This window comes from Zootoca vivipara, chromosome 5 (genome assembly GCF_965207765.1).
Source record: "Zootoca vivipara chromosome 5, rZooViv2.hap1.1, whole genome shotgun sequence".
Taxonomy (NCBI): Eukaryota; Metazoa; Chordata; class Lepidosauria; order Squamata; family Lacertidae; genus Zootoca; species Zootoca vivipara.
In genome coordinates this window covers 40,228,127-40,255,002 of record NC_142588.1, presented here as the reverse complement: position 1 = coordinate 40,255,002, position 26,876 = coordinate 40,228,127, and the positions used below count along the sequence as shown (strand labels likewise).

At 39.9% G+C, this 26,876-nt stretch overlaps 2 protein-coding genes across 4 annotated transcripts in view; one reads left to right on the top strand and one right to left on the bottom strand.

Moving 5' to 3' along the window:
- The window catches only part of DOCK1 (dedicator of cytokinesis 1), a 370,976-nt gene that overhangs the window by 157,874 nt on the left and 186,226 nt on the right, over positions 1-26,876 (top strand). The window lies entirely within an intron of this gene.
- Positions 1-26,876, bottom strand: part of INSYN2A (inhibitory synaptic factor 2A) — a 59,309-nt gene that overhangs the window by 29,040 nt on the left and 3,393 nt on the right. For both annotated transcript variants that reach the window (XM_035138569.3, XM_088670429.1), the window contains exons 2-3: positions 15,506-15,587; positions 7,652-8,852 (exon numbers count right to left, since the gene is read on the bottom strand). In XM_035138569.3, coding sequence (XP_034994460.1) covers positions 7,652-8,852; positions 15,506-15,575 — 1,271 coding nt within the window. In that variant the 5' untranslated portion in view covers positions 15,576-15,587. The remainder of the gene's footprint in view (positions 1-7,651; positions 8,853-15,505; positions 15,588-26,876) is intronic.

The window sequence follows — 26,876 nt, the reverse complement described above, 5'->3', positions numbered from 1 at the left end:
TAGAGGGTACTGAACTGGATGGACCCAGTGGTCTGACTTGGTATAAGGCAGCTTCCCAGGCTTCCTCTCAGTAATGGTTCTAGTTGTGATTATGCATTTCCCTCCCATTCAGGAAGAGAATTTTGTTGCATGCATATATGATAAAGTCAAATAATTCTTTGAATGTTTGTCCTTCTGTAGCCAACATGGCACCACATATGGATGGGCTGGAGGACCCCTGACACTCCCTCCTCTAACCCAATGGTGCCTGAGAAACTTTAGGGGGTGTGGAATACACTCTGCTGGGAGAGAGGGATTCTGGAAGAAGGCACTGCTGATTGACTGGAAGCAGTCCACACTGCAACCTTTTTTTTTTTTTTTGCAGGTTCTATCTGTGCATCCTTTTTAACTATCTTGGCTCACTGAATGCTTGTACTGATACATACTGAGAGAATAAACACGGTATTGCTTATTTGGTCATTTATCCGAAGGTGAAAGGGAGATTAGTTAAGATGTCCTAAATATTCAATGTGTCTGTAAACTTCATTCAGCCTCCGATTCAATAAATTGGAGATTGATTAGATTTTAGAATCCTGATGACATAAAGAGTAGTCTGCTAAATAATAATTTGATGGCATATTCCTGCATGAGTCACGTAGTAGGCATAGTCAGGAAAGTTTGCTTCATTTTTAGATTAATGCATTGGAAAGCAGTCTGTGTGAACTAAATAAACAGTTGCTGTTATTAAATAATGAAATTGACTTCCCCTCCCCGTACATTTTTCCCCCTGTGATTGGTGAGTAGTATAAAGGAAATTATTGCTTTCTGCACTGTGTGAAAAACAGTGATTACAGGTTATTTGATTTTTTTTTTACATGCCAATCAATTTATTATAATATTTGAGTCTTTTATATTTTTACGGCTGCATGTTAAGGCTGTTTGGGAATACAGATAACATTTTTTTTGTAACAATCCATATATTAATAAAAGTGATCCTGGTTCCTTTTGCATTTTCTTTTTCTAATGTTCACATCCTCCCCCCCCCCAAGACAGACTGTGTTGAGTATGATTCATAAGCAACTTATTGTGCTCTCTGTGATCAGAATTATTTCCACAAATCCTAGTTTTAGTTGTCTTTGAAAAATACATAGGCATTCAAATAGATTTGGAGTGAAAGAGACATATGAATGTGTTCTGAATAATCCAAGGCTTGGGAAAAATTTATTCCAGCTGCATAGTCTGTGCATGCAAACTGGAAAGAGAAAGAAAAGCCCCCTGCTTCCTGCTGTGAACAACTGCTTGCTCCTGCTTTCTCCTCGTTTTTTTCTGCAAAATAATTTTCAGTACAGCAGGTTGTTACTATTTCATCAGTCCTCAAACTGGGAGCATATAACTGACTTTCAAAAAGGTGAGCAGGGATATCTGAAGAATGATTTCCTGTATTCCTAGCATGCTGATATAGCTGTTATAAGTATAGACACAATCAGCACCATACCAGGCCTCCAGTGGATTTGTGAAAAGAAGTCTGCTAAGCACTAAGATCTCCCAGTCTCATTAAAGCACTTATGAACTGGAACTGAGAAAGGATCAATTACTGCATCTGCTGTGCTTGGTTGTTTTAACAATAACTAACATAAACATTTGTTAATACTTGGTTTGTATGCTAAGTATCAATTCAAGGCTTGTAAAATGGAAAGTTCTAAATTTTGGCAGCTTTTCTTAACAAGTAGTTTGCTTATGGGTTATCCATAAAATTCAGTTCATACACCAATTAAAAATCACTATTACTGTGCTGTGCTGTTGGTAGCCGGAAGGGGGTTTTGTGTAAGCACAGTGTGGTAGAACTTGCACCAGACAAAATGAGGCTTGAGGTGGACAATGGGAGCATGAGTGGTCACTGATAGCCAGTGAGATGTGGAGGTTGGAGTGTTGGACCAGGACCTGTGAGATCAGGGTTCAAATCCCCACTAGGCCATGAAGGTCACCGGGCAGCCACTGCCTCTCAGCTTAACCTGCCTCACAGGGTTGTTGTGGAGATTAAATGAGGAGGGGAGAATGATGTAGGCCACCCCAAGCTCCTTGGAGAAAAAGCTGGAATATAAATGCAATAGCCTAGAAACCAAGCTGGTTGGTAAAGGAGAGTTGTTCCTCCTTTGGGAACATAAGCTTTCAGGAATAAATCTGAAAATGGCTGCTCTGATTTGTGTTTATTGGAGGAATGCTGCATTTGTTAGAATCTAAAGCTCAGTTGTTTAAGATCTAGCTCCAATGGTATAATCCAGACATAGGCAACCTTGGCTCTCCAGAACTACAACTCCCATGATCCCTGACCACTGGCCCTGTTAGCTAGGGATCATGGGAGTTGTAGTTCCAAAACATCTGGAGAGCCTAGGTTGCCTATGCCTGCTATAATCTTTCTAGTCTTTCCTTTATAGGAAAAGGCTTCCACCTTAGAGGTTATCTGCAAAAATAACTGTATTGATGTTAAAATATCTTCAAATTAGTCCACTCTTACTTAACAATAACATACTTTCTCTTCAAGGATCCAAACTGAGTAACTACCTGTACTCCAGATGTAAATATATCTACTTTGTGAGATAATTAGAATAATTCCTAACATATTTACTGCTGCACTTAAGGGGTCTTGTATCACCTTTGAAATAGGATTTCGAGAAGCCCTTATTGTAGCATGTGCATAATCTTTATGCAAAAGGGTCATGAATTTCATAAAAGAAGGCAATCTTAAATTTAAAAAGGAGAAAATCCCACTTGGTTTAGAAAAGTGTTAAATAACTTGTAGCCTTCAAGATGTTGTTGAACTCAAACTCCCCTGAATTCCCAAAGGAAAGGGATGTTAGGTTTCGTTGTCCTGTAGAATCAGAAAGGCGACAGATTAGCCACCCCTGATTTGGAGTCCTTAGTATTTCTAAAGCCAAGTGCTGTGTGGTGTGTTGAACTAGGACAGGCACCCCCAAACTGTGGCCCTCCAGATGTTTTGGCCTACAACTCCCATGATCCCTAGCTAACAGGACCAGTGGTCGGGGAAGATGGGAATTGTAGTCCAAAACATCTGGAGGGCCGAAGTTTGGGGATGCCTGAACTAGGACATGCAAGACCAGAGTTCAGATCCTCCCACTCAGCCATGAAATTCACTGAGTGGCCTCAGGCCAGTCACTGTCTCTTAACCTAACCTTCCTCACAGGGTTGCTATGAGGATAAACTGCCCCGAGTGCACTGGAAGAAAGGTGTGCCATAAATTAAAACAAACAAACAAATAACATATATTTTCGATTAAAGTTGTTAATGTCAACGAAAAACTTCACATTAACATTGGCCAGCATGATCTTCTTTGTAATACATAGATCTATTTACTCGATATACAAGCAGTTGTGCGTACTACTACAGTATTTTAATCACCAGAGGTCTATGCGTTTGGGCTGACCTTGGCAGCCAACCTAAACTTGTGCTTGGTATGACCCACGAAAGGGAGTGGGTCATTTATTAACAAAGAATATTTATAGACCACCCACTCATATAAAATGTCAATGTGGCATACAGCAAGTGCAATAAAGCATACCATTAAAAATCATAAAATGGCTGAGTTGTTTTGAAAATGTTTAAACCACTGAATAGGCCTGCCAGCATTAAAGAAGTCTTCAAGAGGCTTCTGAAAATTAGCAGCAGCAGTGCTTGCTGAATCTCTGCTGGAAAAGTATTCCACAGCAAGGGGCATGTAAAACTAAATGCTTGACTTCTACATGGGGGGACAACTAAAAGCCTCCTTTCTGGGTGATCTCTGTGATCAAGCAGGGATATAAGAGCTCTGGCAGTCCTTAAGGTATCCTTGGTCATTTACCATTTTCCTTACTTGCACAGATATTAAATAGTACTGGGAACAAAATAGTGCCCTGTGGAACCTCATACCACACGTGCTGTGTGGGCAAGGAGCACTCCCTCAATGCTGCTCTCTGGGCGCAGGTAGGAATGGAAACTATATAATACAGTTCCCACCCTGAACATTTGATCAAGGTCAATGGTGTTGAAAGCTGCTGAGAGATAGAGTAAAAGGGAGAGGGTTGCACTCTAGGGTGAAACTTAGCATATTCTTCCCCGAGATATTATTTCTTAACTGTTCTTCACCCAGAATATGCACAGAACATGTAAATATAATTTCATAAAAATACAAGACTAACCAAAAAAACCTAAAAGCTAAACATAGAATAGGACTTGCCTCCCTAGCATGGACATTGCAAATTGGGGTGCCACCACAGAAAAAGCCCTCCCATTTAAGTACAGTATCTGGGAAATGTGTACAATTTAGTTAATAATATAATTTTCATTTTTTTAACCCATATGAACTGAGGAAAGTACTCTTTTGCTGATCAGTGTGGCATGTTCCAGGGCATGTGAAGAATCTTGCTTTACTGAAGGAAGTTAGATTCGATCAAGCAGTTTTTGGGGAAGGCAGGAAGAGCTTAGTATAGTCTCCTCAAAGAGAACACCAGTAATGGCAAATAACTCATTTCCAAAGAGAGCTTGCACCATTGTCACTTATCTTCCCCTTCAATGTACTGTTGATGTGAAATATTCAGCATGGTCTATGTCATGCATTCCGTTCACAAATAACAATGCTTCAGTTTCACACGGTCTCTGGCTCCAGAACTCTGCCAAATGTTGAGAAGGGTTCTGTGAATATTTGTTTCAAACCAATGTATTATTAAATTACAATATACAAAGCTTATTCATTGGCTGGTTATGTCCTTCTGTTGATGAGCTGCCCCAGTAACACAGTAGCTTGCAAGGCACTGAGGTTGTAGCCCTTTTTTATTAATATTGTAGGCCTTAAGAAAACACACTCAGGCATCTTAATCTGCTGTTATCACTGTGTCCTATGGTTATATTGGGACTGCATTGTTAACTCTTGGATTGTTGTGACCCACCCCGGAATAATTTTGACGAAGGGCAATATATAAATACAATTGTTCAACCAGTCAGTAAGATTTTGCACCTGAGGGGAGAAGGAGTTTTAATCTCAAGTGCATGAGAAGTTGTGTAGAAGACAGACAGCTTCACTTATCCATGCTTTAGGCCAGGCATCCCCAAACTGCGGCCCTCCAGATGTTTTGGCCTACAACTCCCATGATCCCTAGCTAACAGGACCAGTGGTCAGGGATGATGGGAATTGTAGTCCAAATCATCTGGAGGGCTGAAGTTTGGAGATGCCTGCTTTAGGCTGAGTTCCTAGTAGGCACACTTACTTTAAAATACTGTAAATGACTCCAGACTAGACTACTGCAATTATATCTCTATTGGACTACAACTCTTGTGTCCTGAAAAACAACTTGGAAATGTAACTTGGTCCAAAATGCATTGGCTGTAGACCTGCGAAGCATCTGAAAAGGTTGCTATTCTATTCTGGTCTGCATTTCTGGTTTCAATTTAAAGTGTTTTTTTCAGAGTTGAAAGCCCTAAAAGGTCTTAGACTTGGTTATCTGTTCCCAAATAGCACTGCCTGATCTTTGATGTCAGCCTTGAAGGCTCTACTTCCTGGGTTGTAAAACAGGGCTTTATTGGTAGCGGTGTTTTAAAAAGGTTTGATAGTGAGGGAAACATCACACTTGATTGTTGCACTTAGAGAGTTGAAATTTTTACTGCTTTTGTAGTTACTGTAGTTGCTTTGCATTTTTTTTTGATTGTTGGAAGTTGCTCTGGATGCTCTATAAGCAGAAGAGCAGGATACAATATAATAATAATAATAATAATAATAATAATAATAATAATAATAATAATAATAATAATAATGGAACCTATTTAAATTAAGCTATCTAATGAAGTCAGATGATGTTGGCATTTGCATGGTGATAGCTTTAAGCTTTCACAGACTACTTCAGGCAGGCAGAATAAGAACTGTGAGATAGCAATCTATCTGAAGAAGAGCTCTGTGATCTTGAAAACTTGCACACTGATAAATCATCCACTGATAACCAGTTAAATCAAAGGGATCAAAGCATCACCAAGTAGATGGGTTTCTGACTAACTTGAAAATATGCTGATCATTAGACTATATGTAAGAGAAATGCATTCGTTATTTGAAAGCTGAAGTTTTGAATGAAACAAACTGTCACAGATTTCTGAATTAGTTTAGGATTTGTATAGGAATAGATGCAAAACCTCAAGAGGGTAGTAGTTATTTTACACAAGTCTACTCAAAAGTAAATCCCATTGAATTCAGTAAGTGAATACAGAATTGCAACCTCAGTACTTTAAAAAATCTCTGTTCTTAATAATATGAAGGGAAAATATATTTAGACTGTTCACAAGCTACATAATTTTCCTATTGTAGAAAGGTAGTAAGATATTATGCTGAGAAACCTAACACCACCAATGAAAGGAATGAATTACTGTATATAATCACAAAGGATGTGCAACAACAAAAAGTTCACATTTAAGCTGCTAAAAAGCAGGAAATGAGTCTTGCTGTACTGAAAATTGTGTAAGCTGAGCCAACCACTGGGGATATGGTAGGCTATACATTTAAATCAACTCTGTAAAGCTGATAGTCCAAGCACCTTGTGTGTGGGGGTGTGGGTGGGTGTAAAATGTTAACAACTTTATTCCAGGGAACAACCTGCTTCCATTTTAATAAGGGCGTGTACACTAGTCAGTTGCTTACTTAGGGTGAGAGCAGCACCAGGAGCTTTGCACAGAACATAGTGGTACTTTCAATGTAAAGAGTCAAAGGGGGAATGTTTACTGGAGTGGGGCAAGCAAGAGCTACGTAAAACAGTTAGAAAGCATGGAGGTGTTTGAAGCATGCAATCATTAATTTGAAAAGTATATGTGTGTTAGAATGCAGTCGCTGAATTAACCAGCAAATGAAGACAATGCATCTTTAAAGGGGTGAAGGAGGGGGATGCATATGTGATGCCAAAAGCACAAAAGTTGCAATTATCAGATAAAGACTTAATTAGCTGAGCCTGAGTAAATAGCTATGCTGGTACAAATCACTGAGTAACACTTTTATAGGAAATTGTAGAACAAAAGCAGGACCGCATGCGTTCATGTTTAAAATACTCTCTGCATTCTCTTTCTGCCAAATGACGCTGCTGTATATTTTGGATTGTTTCAGTATTCCGTTGAATGCTTTCCTGTTAACCTACCAGAGCAATCTGTTTTTTAAGAACTAAGCAAAGATTTCTTAACTTTACTATTTTTAAATGACTTTTTGATTTGAGACCAATATGTAAAGTGATTATATTTTAATTTCAATATTCTTTTGAATCAGTTGTGTTGATATCAAAAGTATGTTTATCTTAGGAGCACAGTTGTACTCAAATCCTAATTTATTATATGTGCATTAGAAACAAAATGAAATAGACTGAAGGTTATTTGCAGCATTAGTATGTTAGTGTCAAGCTAGACACTGAATTATGTATTGCAGGTATGGTGAATCAGGTATAATTATCTCGTAAAAATACTCCAGATTAATACAGCAATATGATGCAAATGCAGTTGAATGTACTCTTACAGCAGTTCTAACACATTCAAAGTAAAAAATTTAGGGCACATAAACATATAAATGGAACTGTAAATTGCTTAGTAGAATTCATTTTAACTATTTTAACAAATGATGCGATCATGCATATTAAGGAAGATTTCAAAAACAGCTTACCCTTCTCTATGAGCTTCTCCTTTTTCCAGCTCCTGAATAACACCCAACAAGACCTTTATGGTTTCTTGGCTTGAGCTGATCAAGTTCTCCATCATCTGTAGCTGTGCTTTCAAGTCTACCACTTCTGTGTGAGGCACAATTTGTTGGCATCCTTCACTCACAGCAACTGCTGTCTGACAAGGCTGTTTTCCTTCCATAGGTGAAACATGTATCTGAAGGGTCTGTTCATTACATTCGGTTGATTGGCACTGTGCCTGCGTCGAACAGGCCTGAGCTGCACTTACGGCTTGTGATTGCAGACCATTAAGATGCACTGTTCTTTTTCTGTCCTCCTCGGTCGGGCACAGAGACCAGTCATTCCCTGCTGCAGATTTTTGCAGGTCCGTCAGTGAGACGTGAGAACTGGATGCAGGCAAGTAGACAGAAGCTACTTCTGTCTTGAACACTTTTCCATGGGTGGATGGATTAGCCTCCTCGTTCCCCAACGGCCCACTGTGGTGTTTTGCTTTGTCATGCAGCTGGTAATCAGGCTCTTCTAAAACAGAAGCTGCTGAATTTTGAAGAGAAGGAGGTTCTTTAGTACAGCTGTGCAAATCAGTGCTTCTACATGTCTCCGAACAGTTGTCACTAGAAGGCTGCTCTATTGCATTCATGCGTTCATTAGTATGTGAAATAAACTCAGCTGTCACAAATCCAGTGACTTTCTTGCTACACTGAGCAGCCTCCCCTGAGATTTTGCTGTCTTTATCTTTAACATCTATTAGGAATCCATTGTTTTGACTCGGAAAAGTGTCAACAGAAGCTATGCTTTTGATGATACTCCCCTTTTTCCGGTCCAAGGGGAACGTCTGGTAACACTTTTTAAGTTCAGGCGAAGTCTGAACTCCTGTACTTTTAGTAACGTTAGGGATTGATCTCCGAGCAGGCACTGTCATATATTTCCGGTAAGCTGCTCTGTAAGAGATGGGCTTTGCTTCCTTTTTGTCACACTGCTGTAATGTAGAGAGCTGTTTATCTCTCTGCTCGTTTTGGGCATCACAGATGTCTTTGAATCTCACCTGCAGGGCTTTGTTTCTTTTCTTGATCTGCCGGTTGGGATCCAGTGCGTATTTCATCTCTAAGGCAAGGGATGTTGCTGGATCAACTTCACTTTCAGAGGCTGTAAGCAAGCACTTGCTGGGTTCCTTACTCTCCATGGTTCCTGTATTCAGAAACAGTTTTTAGGAAGAATTTTATTGCACTAAGTATGTAGGTGCTTAATCAAAACATCTGAAACTTTGAAGGAAAAAGAGTAAGTTTAGGGTCTCCTATTGGGTTTTTTTTGGGGGGGGGGAATCTCCACATGTACATATATTGTTGTTCTCTACATTGTTTGTTTTGTTTGGTAAAACAATGGATAGTATGCAACTCAGCTTTACAGAGAGTAAAGGTAAAGGTACCCCTGACCATAAGGTCCAGTCTCAGACGACTCTGGGGGTGCGGCGCTCATCTCGCTCTTTAGACAGAGGGAGCTGGCGTTTGTCCGCAGACAGCTTCCAGGTCATGTGGCCAGCATGACTAAGCTGCTTCTGGCGAACCAGAGCAGCACATGGAAACGCCGTTTACCTTCCCGCCAGAGCGGTACCTATTTATCTACTTGCACTTGATGTGCTTTCAAACTGCTAGGTTGGCAAGAGCTGGGACCAAACAACGAGACCTCACCCCGTCGTGGTGATTCGATCCGCTGACCTTCTGATCAGCAAGCCCTAGCGTCTGTGGGTTAGACCACAGCATACACAGAGTAGACCCATTTAAATTAACAAACATGACTATGTTAGGCCTATTAATTTCAGTGGGTATACCCTGAGTAAAACTTAGCTGAATACCACCTAGTGTAATCTCATGGGTAATGTCAAAAAAAAAATCAGTTTAGGTGAGCTCTGGGTGAGCAATGTGGCCTTAATGATGGTTGGGGGAGGGGGACCACTTCAGGGGGTCCAAAGCTTTTTACATAATCTTATGTTCCCATGCAACTCTTCTGTAATGCCAGTATTAATGCCTCTGTAGTGAGTACCAGTGTGGCATATTGGAAAGAACAGTTGTTCCAGCCTAGATGCCTCTAGATGTTTTGGGCTACAACCCCTAAGCCCCAGCCAGCACGGCCAATAGTCAAGGGTGATGGGAATTGCAATCCAAAATATAGCAAGGTTGCAAGTTTGAGACGCGTATGGGACAGCTTCCTATTCCTGCATTGCAGTGGGTTGGAGTAGATCCATTGTTCCTAATGTGGGGGACAATTTGATTTTTAAGGGGGGCAATTTGGAAGCTTGTTTAGACCAAGTTAATGACTTTTTAGGCTTCCTCCACGTGAATAGTTCACTTTCTGAATAATAAGAATTATATAACACTGGGCGGAGGGTGGGAATCAGGATTTTAGAGATGCTTAGTTGCGGACCACTGGACCAGATGACCCCCAGGGTCTCTTCCAACTCTACGTTTCTGTGATTCCACCTTGACAGAAACAGGTGAGGAAAGACTTGAGATACTGTGTTGGATTTGGAATATTATTCAAATTCCTGTTCAGCTTGTTAAATGATCTTGGATCAGTCATTGGCTCTCACAAGGTTGGGAGGATGAAAGTGTGTGAATACTGGGGGTCAGGTGGTGGTGGAGAGAACCATGTGTGCAAGAAGGGGATCTGTGTCTGCTATATCACATTCTAATTTCTTGGAAGCCACCCAGAGTGCCTGGGGTAACCTACTCAGATGGGCAGCATATAAATAATAAATTATTATTAATTTTTCATGATGATTAAAAGGATTGGTCAGTCCCTACTCATACATATGTCAGTGAGAGTATTGGAGCCTGGGGCAAGTGCACTGAAGCAGCTGTATACAGTTAACTTTGCATTCTTCTTTAAGGTGGGAATAACAATTTCCCCCTCTTGGAATAGTTCTGAATATGAACTGCAAGATGGATGATAAAGAATGTCCCTTTGTCTAAAGCTTTTTAAAGGGGGGTATTTTTTATTGTGCAGAGTGATTGTCAATAAACAATGGTGAGTTTCTGTATTTCTTTAAGGTGCCTTTTCGGTCCTTAGAGGTCCTTCATTTATTAGATTTGAAATTTAGTTAGCTATACTGAATTTTTGATAATTTCACCATCAACATTTGAAAAGATAAACACTTAAAAAAACAAAGTCTAGGTGTTAATAGTGTGGGCACAGATGTGCATGGGTGACTAGTCATTTTACAGTGAGAATGGAGCTACCGGTAAGTGGGGTTTGGTAGTGTGATGCATCATATTGACAGGAATGATTTTAGGGGATACACTGCTATGCTTGAGCAGCCATCTAGATTTCTTTAAAAATTGTTTCCCTGTAAGAAAATCCAATGTTTCTGAAAGTATGCATCTTGTTAATTCCTTTCATGGCAATGGAAACATCAAAATTTATTTGGTTTTCAATACCGAACAATTAGTGTTCTGTGGTGAAAATACTGTATTGCACTATGCAATCCATGTTTTTCATTTAAAATGTCATTTAAACAAGGAAATCTTTATAAATAGCAAAATATGGAACCTTGTGTTGCATATTTAATATTCATATTGTGTTCAATTATTAAGAGTAGCTAAGATGATGCAGGTGGCTGCTCTGTTCTAGTTCAGGGAATACTCAGAGGGTCACACCTTAGTTTATTATGCTGCCTCACAGCTGTTTTATACACATGGTGAAGTTTATTTGATTGCTGAAGCAAGAAAATAAAAGCTGATTTCAGAGGAAATGTACCAAATTGTATGAGAGAATTCGGCCATGTTTGATTTCTTACCCATTTTTATAATGTTTTTGTGGGTTTTACAGTGAGGAAAAACTGTAGCTGGAAATCAAACCAAAAAAACAACCCTAACTAGCTGAAAACCACAAAAAAACTAATGCTTGTTTTACTATAGAGTATATTTTCAAAATAAAATAATATATACACAATTCAGGTGGAATAACAGCTGCTGGTGCTTGCCTGCCTTTCCCCCCACTTCCCTAAGGAATAAGGCATTGCAAATAAACATGGTCTAGGCTTAAAACAAAAATCTTAGCCAAGATAGTCCAAATCTTAGCAGGAAGCAATCCCTTCAAAATGTACGTGGAAGGATCTGGGTGGCCACATAAATGGGTGGTGGGAAGGAGTGATGGTCCTTTATATCACGTCCCCCCAAACGGCATACCTCCCTTGGCCACTTTGCCTGCTGCTTTAAGTCAAGTAGTAGCATAAAAAGCCACATAAGAAAAGAAGCTGATCTACCTATGAAGCAAGAATGGTGGACAGGATAAATTACTAATTGGATGGGAAAGGGAAATGAGTGATCTTAAGATCCTAAGCAAACTATTATGTGCTTGCATATAGCCTCTGAAAGGTGAACCTACAACCTGAAGATGAAATAGATGCAACAGATGCACTGAATATCGACCAAGATCAAGAGAATTAACTTTAAAAGGGTTTAGGAGTCACAAACTTTACTTTGGCTAATCCAAAAAAGACAGCGGTTTGGATCAAAATGGTTAAGCTTCTTCTACTGGCAGAAGGCGCTTTATCCAGGGGAGGTAACCTGCTGGCAGAGGTGGCTTTTGTTGATTCCTTTCTTTCCATTGCAGTCCCCAATGCTCCTGGGATGTGGCACTGGAAGCTGCTGCTGAAGGAGTGAATCAGCAAAGGTTCCCTCCCTCCCTCCCTCACCAGCATGCATGAATTCTGGCTCCAACCCAAAAGTTCATGCTTTTACCTGTTTGCATCCTTTCTCTCTTCTTGCCTGAGCACAATACAATGGCAGTGAATCAATTAGAACTGTACTGGCTTTCAAGCGCTGCAATCTCATAATACTTTACCATGAAAACATCACCACATTCCTGGGAAACCTCTAAATATGTCTCCTGTTTTATGGAAGGCAGAAGGCCTAGAGCGCTCAAGGCAAACCAAGTCAACTCTCCACACAAGGTGTGAAGAATGGCAGCTTCTCATACACAGTTTTGTATTGCCAGCTAGAGATATTGGAGTACAACAAACAGTCTGTTGATTTGGTTTAACATTACAAGAACCCCTTATTGGCATTCTACTGGACTTCATGATACTCTTTCAAAAGGCAATATTACAGTATAGTAATATTGTTAGCATGGCTTTAATGGGCAATAAACTGATAATTTATAAATTACTTATGTATTAACTTGAATTAACTAATCTAAAGAAGCACAGAATCATAGAATTTGTAGAGTTGGAAGGCACCATGAGGGTCACCTAGTCCAACCCCCTGCAATGCAGGGATATTTTGCCCAACGTTGGACTGGAACCCATGACCCTGAGATGAAGAGTCTCATGATCTACCACTTGAGCTATCCAAGTTGTGCATTTTAACTATGTTTAGGAATAAATTGAATATTTGTAAAGTATACCTGGGTCACAAAGTGACCATAGTCCTATTCTGATAGTTAATTTCGGTGATAATTAGGCTAACTAATGTCTTTGGTGTATGAGCACGAGTATGAGCTAGCACAAGGGACATGTGCTAGTAGAACAGAACTTTCCCTTCTTCTTCTCTGCAGTCTCCTATATGCCCTCAAAATCTTCTCCAGAGGGTTGGGGGACACTCTGGAGAAGATTTTGGAGGCATGTGGGAAGAGGAGAAGAAAGGGAAGTGCTGTTGTGCCAACAGAACTCTGCTGATACCACTGTGGGCACAACCCATATTCTGTTGTAGACCCCTTCTACGGTAATTCCGGAAAACACTACCATCTGCTAGCTGTAGCAAACTCATACACGGGTAATAAATTGTTGATGTACTCATGCTAGTTTCTATGAATGGGATTACTCATAATGCAAAGCCTTGTTGTAGATTTTTGTAGAAAGTTCCAGTTAGATAAGGGAACTAATGTTTTTTGAGTTACTACTAGTCTTCTGGTTTAAATCTTTAAAACACGTTGCCATTTTTTTTTTTTTAAAAAAGAGTTTTTGCTTTGACCTCTTTTCCCAGTGTATTTATTAAGGGTTCCAACTGAGTTGCAATATAGCTCAGGTTATGGGGTTTTCCCCCCTTAAGAAGGAATGTGTGAAGTAGATGGCAGGGTGTGAAAGACATCCTCCTGCTACAGTTCACCATAAAACTTGATGTATTTAACGGAGGTAGCCAATGTGCTGGCTTCAGAGGTTGTTGGGCTACAACTCCCATCATCTTTGATTTTTGGCCATGCTAGTTGGGGCTGATGGAGAATTGGCTGCTCCTGTTTTTAGAATGCCAGCAAGAACATGCAAGCTGCACAAAAGAGGTTTGCACTCCTGCACAAAAAACACTGTTGTGTGAATTGTTTTTAACAAATGTATAAAAAGAATATGCTTTGCTAAGTCATGTGCAGTAAAGTTAAGAACAACAGTGATACAAGCTGATGAAAAATGTTAAGCAGTTCAGTTATTTCAGGAGGTGAGTGGTTCAAACTTTGTTTTCTATGTCATGTTAGGAATTCCAGGAACCCACTACTTTGGGTTTAATGATGTTAAACTGTGTTTGAAAACAATGTACACCAAGCTCTCACATTGAATATTTTCACAAATCCATAGGGTAATGGCAAGAATATCCTAAAATGAACGTATATATTTTTCTGTTAATAGTCTTTATTTTTTATTAAGAGGGCCCATTAAAGATCTTGGTGTTCTATGCAGTAAAAAAAAAGGACTCCAGTGATTTGAACATAGATATGGTGCAGTTTGATATGTACCACGATCCACAGATCTTAGCTTTAGAGCATTTCAGAACTCGAGTTGAACCCTGAAGTTATGAAGCAGCAATAAATGGGGGAGGAATGTTGTATGTGTGCATGGTTCAGTATGTGACAGGAGCAATCATCATTAGCTTCACATATCTAGTATTAGAGAGAAGCTGCACAGTGTGACTTTAGGCAGCAAGCTGTGTTAAAAAGGCCAAAGTGCAGTTCAGAATTAAGCGTGTGCTACTGAGGGACCGCATATTTTGCATGCAGGAGGTTCCAGGTTCAGTTCCTGGCATTTAAAGTTAAAAGGGATAGACAGCAGGTGATGTGAAAGACTCCTCTGTCTGAGACCCTGGGCAGCTACTGACAGTCAAAAGTAGACAATACAGTCATACCTTGGTTGTCAAACGCCTTGTGACTCTAACATTTTGGTTCCTGAACACTGCAAACCAGGGAGTGAGTGTTCCGGTTTGTGAATGTTCTTTGGAACCCGAACATCCAATGCAGCTTACGCAGCTTCCAATTGAGTGCAGGAAGTTCCTGCAGCCAATCGGAAGCTGTGCCTTGGTTTTTGAACGTTTCCGGAAGTCAAACCAACTTCCGGAACGGATTCCATTCGAGAAATAAGGTACAACTGTATTGGACAACATGGACAAGCCAGTGTGGACTGGCAACTTCTTGTGTCATAAAACAATCTATGTGCAGGTATAAGAAATCCTGTTCTATGCTGTTTTGATGCACTGTGTTATTTTATTTGTCTACATTCAAGTCATATATGCCTTGAACATCTGTAGTACATATTACGGGCTTGTGCAGCACATCCCATTGTTCCTACATACTGTTGATAAGGATGTGGTGAATCCTGAATTATCCTGACTTTATCAACAACACATTTATTTTTTAATAAAGATGATTCACTGTTTTAAAATTTAAATTTTGTTCAAATTTAAAGGACAATATGCCTGGTGTAAGGAAAAGAGGTTAATGAAGTAGCTTAGCAGTCCACATTTTGATCATCTGCAATTAAACAAAGGGCCTTTGAAGTGATATTGTAGGTAAGGCTAAACTTGCAGAAAGACATGTGGGACTTGAGACAGTGGTATCATAAAATGGCATGACTAATTACTTACCATCACTGTTAAGGGATTGTGAGGCTGGAGAGGAAAGATTCCACATCTCATTATCAGCTCCTTTAGCCATCTTGCCACTCACCTAAAATACAGGGCATATTGCATTACTGATAGGTTACATGTTCTCTCAAGGAAGCTTAACTTCTTGTACTACAATCCACCTATGGCAAAACCCACTAGCTTACAGGGGAACAGCACTGACCTCATCCCTTCAAGAGAGCAAAGGTGGCATTATTATTGTGTCGTGCCTTCTGACACTGCAATATTTGTGTCTATTCAATGAAATTCTTCCTGCATTTGTAAAAAAACACATATTTTTTTAAAAAAAGTATGTACAACACAACCTGATTATTGCAGCTGCATACAAACTATTAAATGGGCCATGCACATTTTTTGTTGTTGTTGGAACAAACCTAAGATGGCAGCTATGTCACCTTTAGCAATTATACTCAAGGTCTGTTGAATATGAAGTGAAACAGCATATGAATTAGCCCAATGTAAAAAAAGCAGTATGAAATGTAATATGTTGCCATTAGAGTTGCAACTGGGATTTGAAAAAATGAACGTGATCTTCTTGCTCATTTGCAAGATAAAACTGTTCATCATGGCTTTGAATGACATTTGCAGACATCTTATATTTATTTGCAGTTTATAATGTGCAGTTCATAAACTGCACATTTGGTTGAGTGGAAGAGTTAGTAGGCAAGTTTTTTTAGAATTTTAAAGACATGAGTAGACAAACTAATGGTCATCTACATAAAAAACATCCCGCCAAACATAAATCAATTTTCAGACATAAAACATACTATTGATTAACTTGTGTCTCATTTTTATTAGAAACTATATTTAACCTTATGCTTGAATTAGCAGGTTATAATCAACAAGTGCAGTAGAGCTGTGAGAATTTTTTTGCTCAGTTTCTTATTCAAAGAAAATGACAGACAACCACACTGAAAGACTGATAGACTTTCAAGTGGAATCTGATGTGTAACAGCTGGCTTACTCAGAAGAACAGATTTACTTGCTTATGTTTCACATGCAATTCAAGGTGCTTAATAAAACTGGCTTGGTTTCGCATGGTTATCCTACTGACTCTTCCACTTAACCAAACTGTATGGCTGTTCCATACGACACAGAAAGTAACAGGTGGTGTGTTTTGAGCTGAATCTCGAAAGGAGCCAAATCTCAAGGAAGTTGAACCTTGGGTCTGAAGTGCAAACAGGCAGGTGGCATCTACTGACCAGGCAACTTTGAAAGACCCAGACTCTTAGTATTTATAGCTTACCAACTCAAAGGCTTCACACTGACTGTCAATCACAGAGGAAACTGTCACTGAGACAACATCATAGCTCCAAATAGCATTTGATAAGTAGTTACATGTCCATCACCTTATGTGCTGAAATAAGACAGAAAGCTCACTTGGCTAGGTCTAAGCTTTGGGCCATAAGGTCACCAGTTCTAGCCTTGAAGTCTGACACTTCACAACTCCACTTTTTTGTCGTAAGAATTGTTTGATGATCTCTGCATGCCCAATAGGCTTTGGACATTAGTAGGCCATGTTCTTCATGTAGAGGGGGCCTTTGAAACTTTGAAGAGCTTCAAAAGCATGTTGGAAAGCAGTATGGAATAGGGGCTCTAGGTTAAAAGAAGGCATATGGAATCAAAAATCTTGCTTTGGGGCATTCTTAAAGGTGGTTTTTTCACCCCGTGGACTTTGGTCACACTTTCTCATCTAAAATGTGATAGCTTTTCATCAGAGCAGGGCTGGCCAGATGGTAGATTGGGATATACTGACACATTTATACTACATCTGTAAGGTTTTTGATTTCCAATTGTTTGATGAAAGGCACAGCAAAACTTGTTTGATTTTTGGGCAAACTGTGCATCCCTGACCGTCTATTTTCCTCATTTATAGTGACTTCATACTTACGAGTCATGTCACATTAATACTCTTCCTTTGAGCTGCTAATTACGAAAATATAGTCATTGTCCTATTCTCTTCTTTCTAGTCTTCATTTTCCCACTCTTGTGAAATGTATTAACTGTTTACTTTGGACTGTTTACTTTGTGTGGCTCTGCTGGCCAGTTTTAAGTTTTTGTGTAGGCAGTCTTGACCTATAGTTAGATTTGTATATGTATTTGCAGGTTATCTCAGTGTATGAGTGTAGTGTAGTAGGGAATCGCCCCAGACTCTTTGAACTGCAGTTTCACATCTGTTTCCATTCATTGTGTGGCACCTGACTCTGGTTGATGGACATCATGGTTCTAATAACAAATAAACAGATCCTTTAAGCCTTCCCATTTTACATTAGGGAACAAGCTTTCCCTAACCATCATAACTGTATTGCAAACCATTACCTGCATTTGTGCTGTTTCATGCAGAATTGGCACTTGGTTCCACTGAGCCAATTCCTGTCTCCCTTCAGACAGAAGTGGCTTACTGAGTGGGTTGTAGCCATTACCATAGCTTCCTGGCAGGTGGGTTGCTTACTGGGAGTGAGAGGGGCATAGAGGTCGATGCACTGCAAACACACTGGCAGGAGTACCAGATTGGCTCCACTGGTGTGTATTCATTTAGCTGATCTCCCTGCCACTTTGCCCCCCCTCTCTTGTTAAGTAACAGCATCTCACCTTGCCAGGAAGCTGCTGTAGGGTGACTTGCTTCTGCACTCAGCTACCTCCCCTCCAAAACAACAACAACAAACCACCCACCTTTTGCAATACCGAGCAGACTATCCAAAAAACAATGGATGTTAAATAGAAAAGGGAAGGGGATTAAATATGAGTTTGAGTTCTGCTACTGTTCTCCAAAGCTCCTACTGGAGAGTATAACACATTCCGACTTTATTTTGTGAAGCCTCTTTTAAAAAAAAGTGTTTATGAAAGTATGATTTAGAAGTAAATAATAACAGCAGGAAAAGAAATTCAGACTGTGAAATTGTGTTCTCAAATTAAATTTGAAGCAATGAGGACAACTGATAGCAAGACAAAGCTGCAGGAAATTTGGTCATGAACTGAAAGAGTAAAAGGATATCTCCGGACTGGAGATATGAATGGAACAATAAAGCGGAGTTAATGATGAGCTAACCATCTTTCATACTGTTTTATTCAGACATTGGTGTAATGTCATATCCAGCAGCAGGAGGGTTATCTCTGTTAATCACACATTTCGCTAACATAGGGGGCTTCCTGACAAGTGGATTTAGAAAGATCATTCACATCAGAACTACCCTGCACACCTTGTTCTGCGCATTTTCCTCTTGTTCATACAATCAGATATAGTTTAATGGATCAAGAAGCAGCCCAGAGTCTTCACCAATGTTGCACCTTTTTTTAAAAAAAAATATATGCCATGACTAGCTGAATTCATGCTCAGTTTACCTTTTTATATTTATCACAGGCCATTTAGCCTCTACACTTTAAGTTGAATAAGGTATCAAACATCATGTTCCCACCCTCATTAAATTGCACCTCAATCCAATTAAACTCCACCCTTGGCCAGACTTGCACCTTATTCCACCATATCCACTACCCCCAATTGCATGTCTCCAAAGAGGAAAGCTACTCTCCATATTTTTCAACCTTGCTCTGTCTCCATGGAAACCAGAAGGCCAGACATTATACATAGAATATTACTTTTGCCCTTTGTTAGGGATTCAAATAGCCTGTAACTACATCTTCAGGAGATGAGCAGCTTCACGCTGAGAGAAAAAGCAGGTGTTGTTTGAGAGATACTTTGGACAATGTGTGAATTTTTTTATTATGAATTAATAAAACAGTTTTTCAAAGTGTGAGCTTGAACAGCATTCATAAAAAATTATGATGGTCCATGAAAAAGACCTTGATGAGAAAGCACTCCCACATAACCCTCCCCAACACTATCTGATGAGAATGTATGGTGGAGGATGAAAACAAAACAAGTGCTTGAAATTCTGAAGTTCCCGATGGCTACTCAGCACACTAAAGCATACATTTTACTTTTAATGGCTAAGTAAACTGACTAAATAGAGGGAAACGGGTGGCACTGTGGTCTACACCACTGAGCCTCTTGGGCTTGCCGATAGGAAGGTCAGCGGTTTGAATCCCTGCGACGGGATGAGCTCCCATTGCTCAGTCCCAGCTCCTGCCAACCTAGTAGTTTAAAAGCACCCCAAAAAGTGCAGATAGATATATAGGTACTGCTCCAGCGGGAAGGTAAACAGCGTTTCCGTGCGCTGCTCTGATTTTGGTGTTCCACTGTGCCAGAAGTGGCTTAGTCATGCTGGCCACATGACCTGGAAAAACTGCGGACAAACGCCGGCTCCCTTGGCTTGTAAACGAGATGAGCACCACAACCCCAGAGTCGTCTGCAACTGGACTTAACTGTCAAGGGTCCTTTACCTTTTAGACTTACTAAATAGCCTGGACCAAATTAACTTTGTCCTGGACCAAATTAACTTTGATAAAATATAGGGTTTTTTTTTTAAGCGAGTTTGGATACATTTCCATCTTAATGACTATGTGCAACCACCCTAGCAAATCCACATTTAGCATGACTGCAAATGCTTTAATGCTATGGCACCTGTAGCATTGCTCTGGCATAGTTAGACAACTTCATATTCTAAACTGCTGTGACAAACGATACCATAACGTTGTACAGCATAGATCTGGTTACCATGAAGTCAAATAATGTTAAGTGTGTGTCTGGTTTGATGGGAGCCTTTTACAAGTGTTACTAAAATGTAAAGGCAGTATATAGCCTGTTGTCAAGCAATTTATAACTTGGATCAAGCTATTTTGGACACAACTTTATGCAAGTAATATTGACAGAGTGGAATGGCTTGAGAACCATACTGCAAACATGCTGAGTAAAATTTTATGGGCATTTAAGCCCCTGTTCTTTAGACCTCTGGGCCATTTCAAGTATTTTTATTTATTTATTTCATAAAATTTATATACTGCTTGATTGTTGTTGTTTTAAAAAAAGAACCTTCAAAGCAGTTTACAAAAAACAATACTTTGAAACATACAAATGTTAAATTACTAACAAATAACAAACAGTTAAATTACTAAAACGTACTGAAATTCGCATCAGCATTTTTAGTAGGTGTCAAAAAGAAAACAGTGAAGGCACCAGTATTTTGAGTTTCTCTTGTCAGTCTACCAGCCCATATTGTTTTTTCAACCTTTGAACTACTGTGAAATTATTTAAATGGGTTATCCTTGACATTATGTTAAATGAGATAGATGGTATTCATAAATCATTACATCACTGAAAAGAATGTTTGTAACCTTTAGAATTTTGTTCAAAACAGATACTTGAAACTACTTCCAGATTATGTTTCAAAGAGGTTTTCCTTTCATATCTATTGAACCAGGTGCCAGGTGCAGGAACTTTATATAAAATGCCAAGTTTTCTGGGTTAAATTTGTTAAAAGTGTGCTGCTATATGTTTCTGCTGTGGGCACATTGGCAGACGCTTGATTTTCTTTATAGAAAATTAGGAAATCCTATGCTAAGTTTTCAGTACAGGCATTTTACATAGTTGAGATGCACATTGTTTTGATTGTCCTAAATATTTAACATCATAATTGTAATCTCATGCCCATTCTATGTACTCAGCTGTCAAAGAAATTAATATTTTCCTTGTTTTAAGAGAGTTAGACTGCAATCATATGAATATATATCTGAGCAGAAGTCCCATTGGACACAGTGGGACTTGTATATTGAGAAAATATGCAGAGGAGATCTGACTGTTAGAGTAGCGTAATAATTTGTCACCTTGGGCTAATAGAAATGCTTTATTTTTAAAATTCTGAATCACTAAAAGCATGCATAGATGTGACACTGATATCTTTGGACTTTTAATTATGTTTTAAATAAGAATGCTGGGGAAAGCTGCTCTTTCTTTGGTAGGTACTTGAAATAATTAATAGCGCATTGTCTGCTTATTTGAGTGTCATTTAGGCATCCTCCTAGCTGTATGGGAAACTCCTCTCTGTGGAAATGACATTTAAATGACCATGCCTCACACCCCAATCCTATGAATCTTCCCCATGTACTCTGCATCCTCTCTACTGCAGCAGTGCAGATTCCATGGGAATAGCCTACAAAATTGTGTGCAGCCCATGTGTTTGTGGTCATTTAAATGCCCTCTGTGCCTCACAGGAGCAGCCTATGGATAAGTGGCTTTCAGGCACCTGTGAGGAAGTTAATGGGTACAGGGTACATCAGTTATCGGTCCATATGCTTAAGAGGAGTTGCTGGATAATAGAGGTGATAGTGGTTCCTTTCTTCCTGTTTGATCTTTTCTAATCTTTTGCACCTTACAAGTGGCACTCGCACATCAGTGAGTATTCAAATATAAGATTCCAAAATAGTAGGTGTATTATTTTCAAGATGTCCCAAAATCTCTAGTTAGCAATTTGACTGCGGAGTGAAAAATAAGGTCTCTATAATGAAACCCAGCAGCATTTTCAAATTCAGATAAAAAGAGCGAAACTAGGTTTCTAGCCCTCAGGAGTCACAGAAATATGGGGCGGGGTGGGGGGTGGGAGAGAGTTAGAAAACCCAAAAGGTGTGAAAGGATTTACAGAGGTCAGGATGTGAAATTGCTCCTAACACCACTATTCTATTATTTATCACATTTGTATCCTGCCCTTTCTCCAAGGAGCTCATGGTAGCTTACATGGGATTCCTATTTAATCACAGCATTACGAGGGAGGTATATACTAAGAGGTAGGAACTGGCTGAGCTGGGATTTGATCCTAAGTCTCCTTAATCTAGACCCAACACTCTAGCCAATACACTACTTTTTCTTCCTCCTGGCCATTTTTTGATCCTCTGGTTATTCCAGAGCTCTTGCCTTCATGCCTTACTTGTGTGATTTCGAAAGTCACCTGGCAAGCTACTACAGAAAACAGAGCACTGGGCTAGAAGGAACTTTTAGGCTGATTCAGTCGTGCAAACATTAATGTTATGTTTTCTCATTCTCACAATTCCAGTAATTAGTTTTGGAGAGTTATTTTGCAAATTTGAACTTCTGAGACAAATTCTACACATCCAAGATGAAGCATCATGGGACCTGCTGCAAATCTCATGGCCTGAAGGGTTATGATAGCTTACACACACAATACCTAAGAAATTAAAGTCAGCTAGATAAAAAAAAATATTTAAAGTCATTTCCTGTTAATAGTTTAACCTTGGACATCAAAACATAGGTCCGGTTTTCACAACCCTGTAAGCCAAACTGTGGCTTACTAGGACAGCATGAATGTTTGGGCTCCTGGAGAGAAGCTTGCAGCTGCTTTGCTTCTCCTTGGTCCTGGGGCTTGTGGTTAGTGAGGAGAGAGCCTAACAACAAGCCCAGATTTGAGTGACAGACTTAGCTTAGCACATGTGCAAAGAAATACAAGGGAGGAGTAAAGAAGCTGTGAGCTCTTGCCCAGGGAGCCTACATATTCCTGTGGCCCCATAAAGCAATAGTTTGGCTTAGTATGTCATGAAAACCAGGCCAGACTAGGAAGCTCCTATCGGGCTTCCAGGAGTCCCTGTTACGGCAGGTTTCTGGCTAACAAGTAGACACCTGCTTTACAAACTTTAGGATGTTGTTGGAATAATCAAGAAGGCTTTCTTAACAAACCTGTGATGCTTAAAATCATCTGCAATCAGGCGTTTAGGGGTTATTGTTTTAATACCTTCTATAAGGTCAAAGAGGACAACAGATACCATTGTGAACTACTATTGTAATTTCTAGTGTGGCTACTGCAGTAAAGTGTTGTTTTTCAAGGGGGAAGCACCAATTCAGCTACTTGCCAAGTGCTCAAGGGACCCTAGGTATGCCTCTGGTCCTGGTCCTGGTCAGAGCCTGGATAGATGACCTTCTGCCTGCAAGTCTGGAACTTATTTTCGAGTCCAAAAAAGTAGCAAAAGGCTAGGTCCTTTTCATCTTGCTGTGATAGGGGGAGACAGCTTTAAACATTAACATGTCAGGGAAGATCAAAACCCCTGGAATCTTGGAGCTATTTTTACATGACAGTACAATACGTGTGGTATCCCATACCCATATCTGGGGAGCAGCAGAAATAAATGGTTTATAAAATACCTTTCATATGCTCTTATAAAACAAATCTCTTGGTCAAGTTTTCCTCCAGTTTTGCCCTCTCCATATCCTGTTTTCCTTAATACTTAATAAACACTTGCTTAATACCTTAACTATATTCTCATTGCCCTTTCTCATGTACCAGTTTCCCCTAATACTTAATAAGCTATGTTTACGTTGCGGTTTTTGCGGGTTTTTTTTTTTTTTTTTTGCAAAGGAACACATCTTCATTAAACTAATAAAATTACAACGAAAAGGAACCAAAGATTAATAGAGCAATCCAGATTTACAGCCTGGAAATGCTGGCTGGACTTTTGATGGAGTGGATATGTCCTTTTGCCAAGTCTTGCCCAGCTCGGGCAGCCTCTGCTGACAGAGCAGCTCTGTCATCGGTGGGGAAGTCCTGCCTGTGAGAAGCACCCCATGTATCCACTGAAAGATTGGTATATTCACCAGCAGAAACCCCCATGTTTGGGGGGGTAGTTGGAAAGGGATCACAGCTACTGGATCTTATGCTGACCCTGCAGTCATCATGTGACTGCAACTGGCCTGATCAGGGCTTTTATGCTGTGCCAGTTTGTGAGCTGGTGCAGTGAAAGGCTATTTATCCTTTTGCAACCTTCCACTCTGACTGGTGCAAGCAGCAGGGCTGTGGATGTAATGCAGACTGTGCCATTCCCTTAACTCTCTGCTGCCACCCAGTCATTAGGACTGCACCCTTAATAATTTGTTCCTTCACAGTTTAAGAAAAGTGTAAGAAGATAAATCCAAGACTTTCAATGGGGTTAAAGCAAAATGATCAAATGAGTCGGTGAGATGCAAGGTAAAGAGGCTCCTGGTTTTATTTAATACTTTCTCTTCTTCATCTCTTCCTTAGATTGCAAACGTCAAATAAGGCCCTGTCTCTTTCATGGTTGTGTAGTATTCACACACAAACATGCACATGCACAGCACACACACTGTAGATTCATTTTGTAAATTACTTAGTAAGGATGCAGATATTAAAAGGAAATAAAGCATGCTAGGGCTTGTGAAATGCTAGCAATAATTTGTAGGGAAATTCAAACATTCGTTTATATTGGGAGTAGCTTTCATTCCTTTGGGTTGCTTTAACAGCGGCTGCTTTTTTTTGCTTGGAGATGTGCAGTCTAAAAGGTCGGCTAGAGATCCAGTTGGTATGGTTGCTCTACCTCCTGTATGAGCCGACGCTTGTCATTGGAATAATTTTGTCCTGGGGATGTATGTCATACCATTAGTCAACAGTTTAGTTATAAGTGAATTATATTGCAGTGTTTTGGGGCTTTACATCACTCGTAGGTGGCTCATGAGGATATCTACAAACATTAAACATGTTGTGTTCACAGTGACAGCATCTTGACAGAAATCTCTTTGCAAGTTGGCAATATAGTCTCATGTGGTGGACTTTACCAGCTGCACTGATGTGAGTGGGCTGACCAGTAAAAGAAATGGCGGGGAAGGTAAAGGGGCTTTGATGTCTAAAACCCAGTGAGGGTATTATGCAAAAAAAGTATGCACACAAAATAGACTTGCCTGTGAAATGTTTGCTGATTAGCTTTGTGGTACATGCATTCAGTTGTTATTTTTATTCTTTCTGAAAGTGATAAAGGGTGCAGTAAGTAGGTTTCGCAGTGCCACAGAAGAACATCTGATCATGTTCTGTATAATTAATAATGGATCTTAGGGCTTCAAAGCATGTAAATGTGAATACCAGACTACTGTAGTTGTACAACCTTGCATGTTGTCATGTAACACTGTGTCTTATTTGCATCTCCATGTCACTCCTCCAGTTGGGTGGGGGAAGGCCTACATGGTGTTAATATTGCACCAAAGTCCTTAAAATCCTTACTTTTGGAGTGCTTAAGCAATGGGGGCATTTGTTCTGGGTAGTCCACATCAAGGGTTACAGATGAGGGCCAGAATCCTAGGACGTGAGAGGCAGATATTTCAGAAACACAAGTCCAACACATGCTTTACTAATTCCATAAAGCATGTGGAATTAGTTGCATACTTGTTTGAATATAGATTTGGGATTTCTGCATTAATTTATTGTGTGATGCATCATCTATGATATGAGCAAATTCTGTCTAATCTACTTTAAGAAACAGTTGATGTTAACTAGCCCTTTTTTTGACTTAAAAGATGATTAGAACTGTTCTGTGATAATTGGAAGAGGGTTTTTTAAAAAAACATACAGCAATAAGATAATATTGTCTGTCTGCGTGCGTGTTTGTATGGTGGGGTCATGGAGTTACTCCGTAGCCTGAAATGGGGGGAAACGACAATGCTGGATAGGGGAAAAGGGCAGAAAATAATAATACTATTTTCATTTTTGGACCAAGTTGGTTAGAGCGTGATGCTGAGGTACGATTCCCATATGGGACAGCTGCATATTCCTGCATTGCAGGGGGTTGGACTAGATGATCCTCAGGGTCCCTTCCAACTCTACAGTTCTAGGATTCTATGAAATACTAATATTATTGTACAGCCAGTTCACTCCACTGCTAAGCTCTTATATCCCAGATTCAAATAGTAATGTAACTGATGAGAAGACTGTAACTGGATTTAAGTCACGGCATTACTGCACATTACAGGCAGAGCAGCACTCAAAGGATGATGTAGGAAAAGGGCTTTATAACATGCAGAACATCTTTCAGGTATTTGGTGCAGGAGTGCATTCAGAGTGTCTGCCAAACAGATTGTCCCTCCAGCATGGTGGAAAGTCTTCGATACCACAGCCTGACTCCTCTTGGAAGAAGCTGGTGAATGTTTGAAAAATATGTGCATGAAAACAATGGGGCAATGTGAAAATCATTGATAACGTTCAGAACAAGAAGCGATGGACACATATGGCAGGCCTTTTCAGCTGTTCATAAAGTATGCTATGGAAATGTGCAAGGGGAGAAGCTGCAGGGAAAGAGATTTATTAACCCCCTTCCCTCACTTTCCCCCAGATTCTAAAATGGGAGTCTCCACAGGTATTGAGAGGCTTCCCCTTCAGAAGGTCATCCTATAACTCATGAGAGCTAGTGACCAGCCTCCATTTTCAAGTAATACACACTACTTCTGAGAAATAAAACTGTTGAGGAGTGCTATTGTTCTCAAGAAAATATTATTTACTGGGAAATATTTCTATACAGAGAGGACAGGGAACATATGACCTTCCAGATGTTGTTGGAATCTTACTCCCATCACCCCTGGCCAGCCTGGCCCAACATTCAGAGATGATGGGAGTCCTAATTCTGCTGTACTCCAAATTAGGTACTCCTGCTC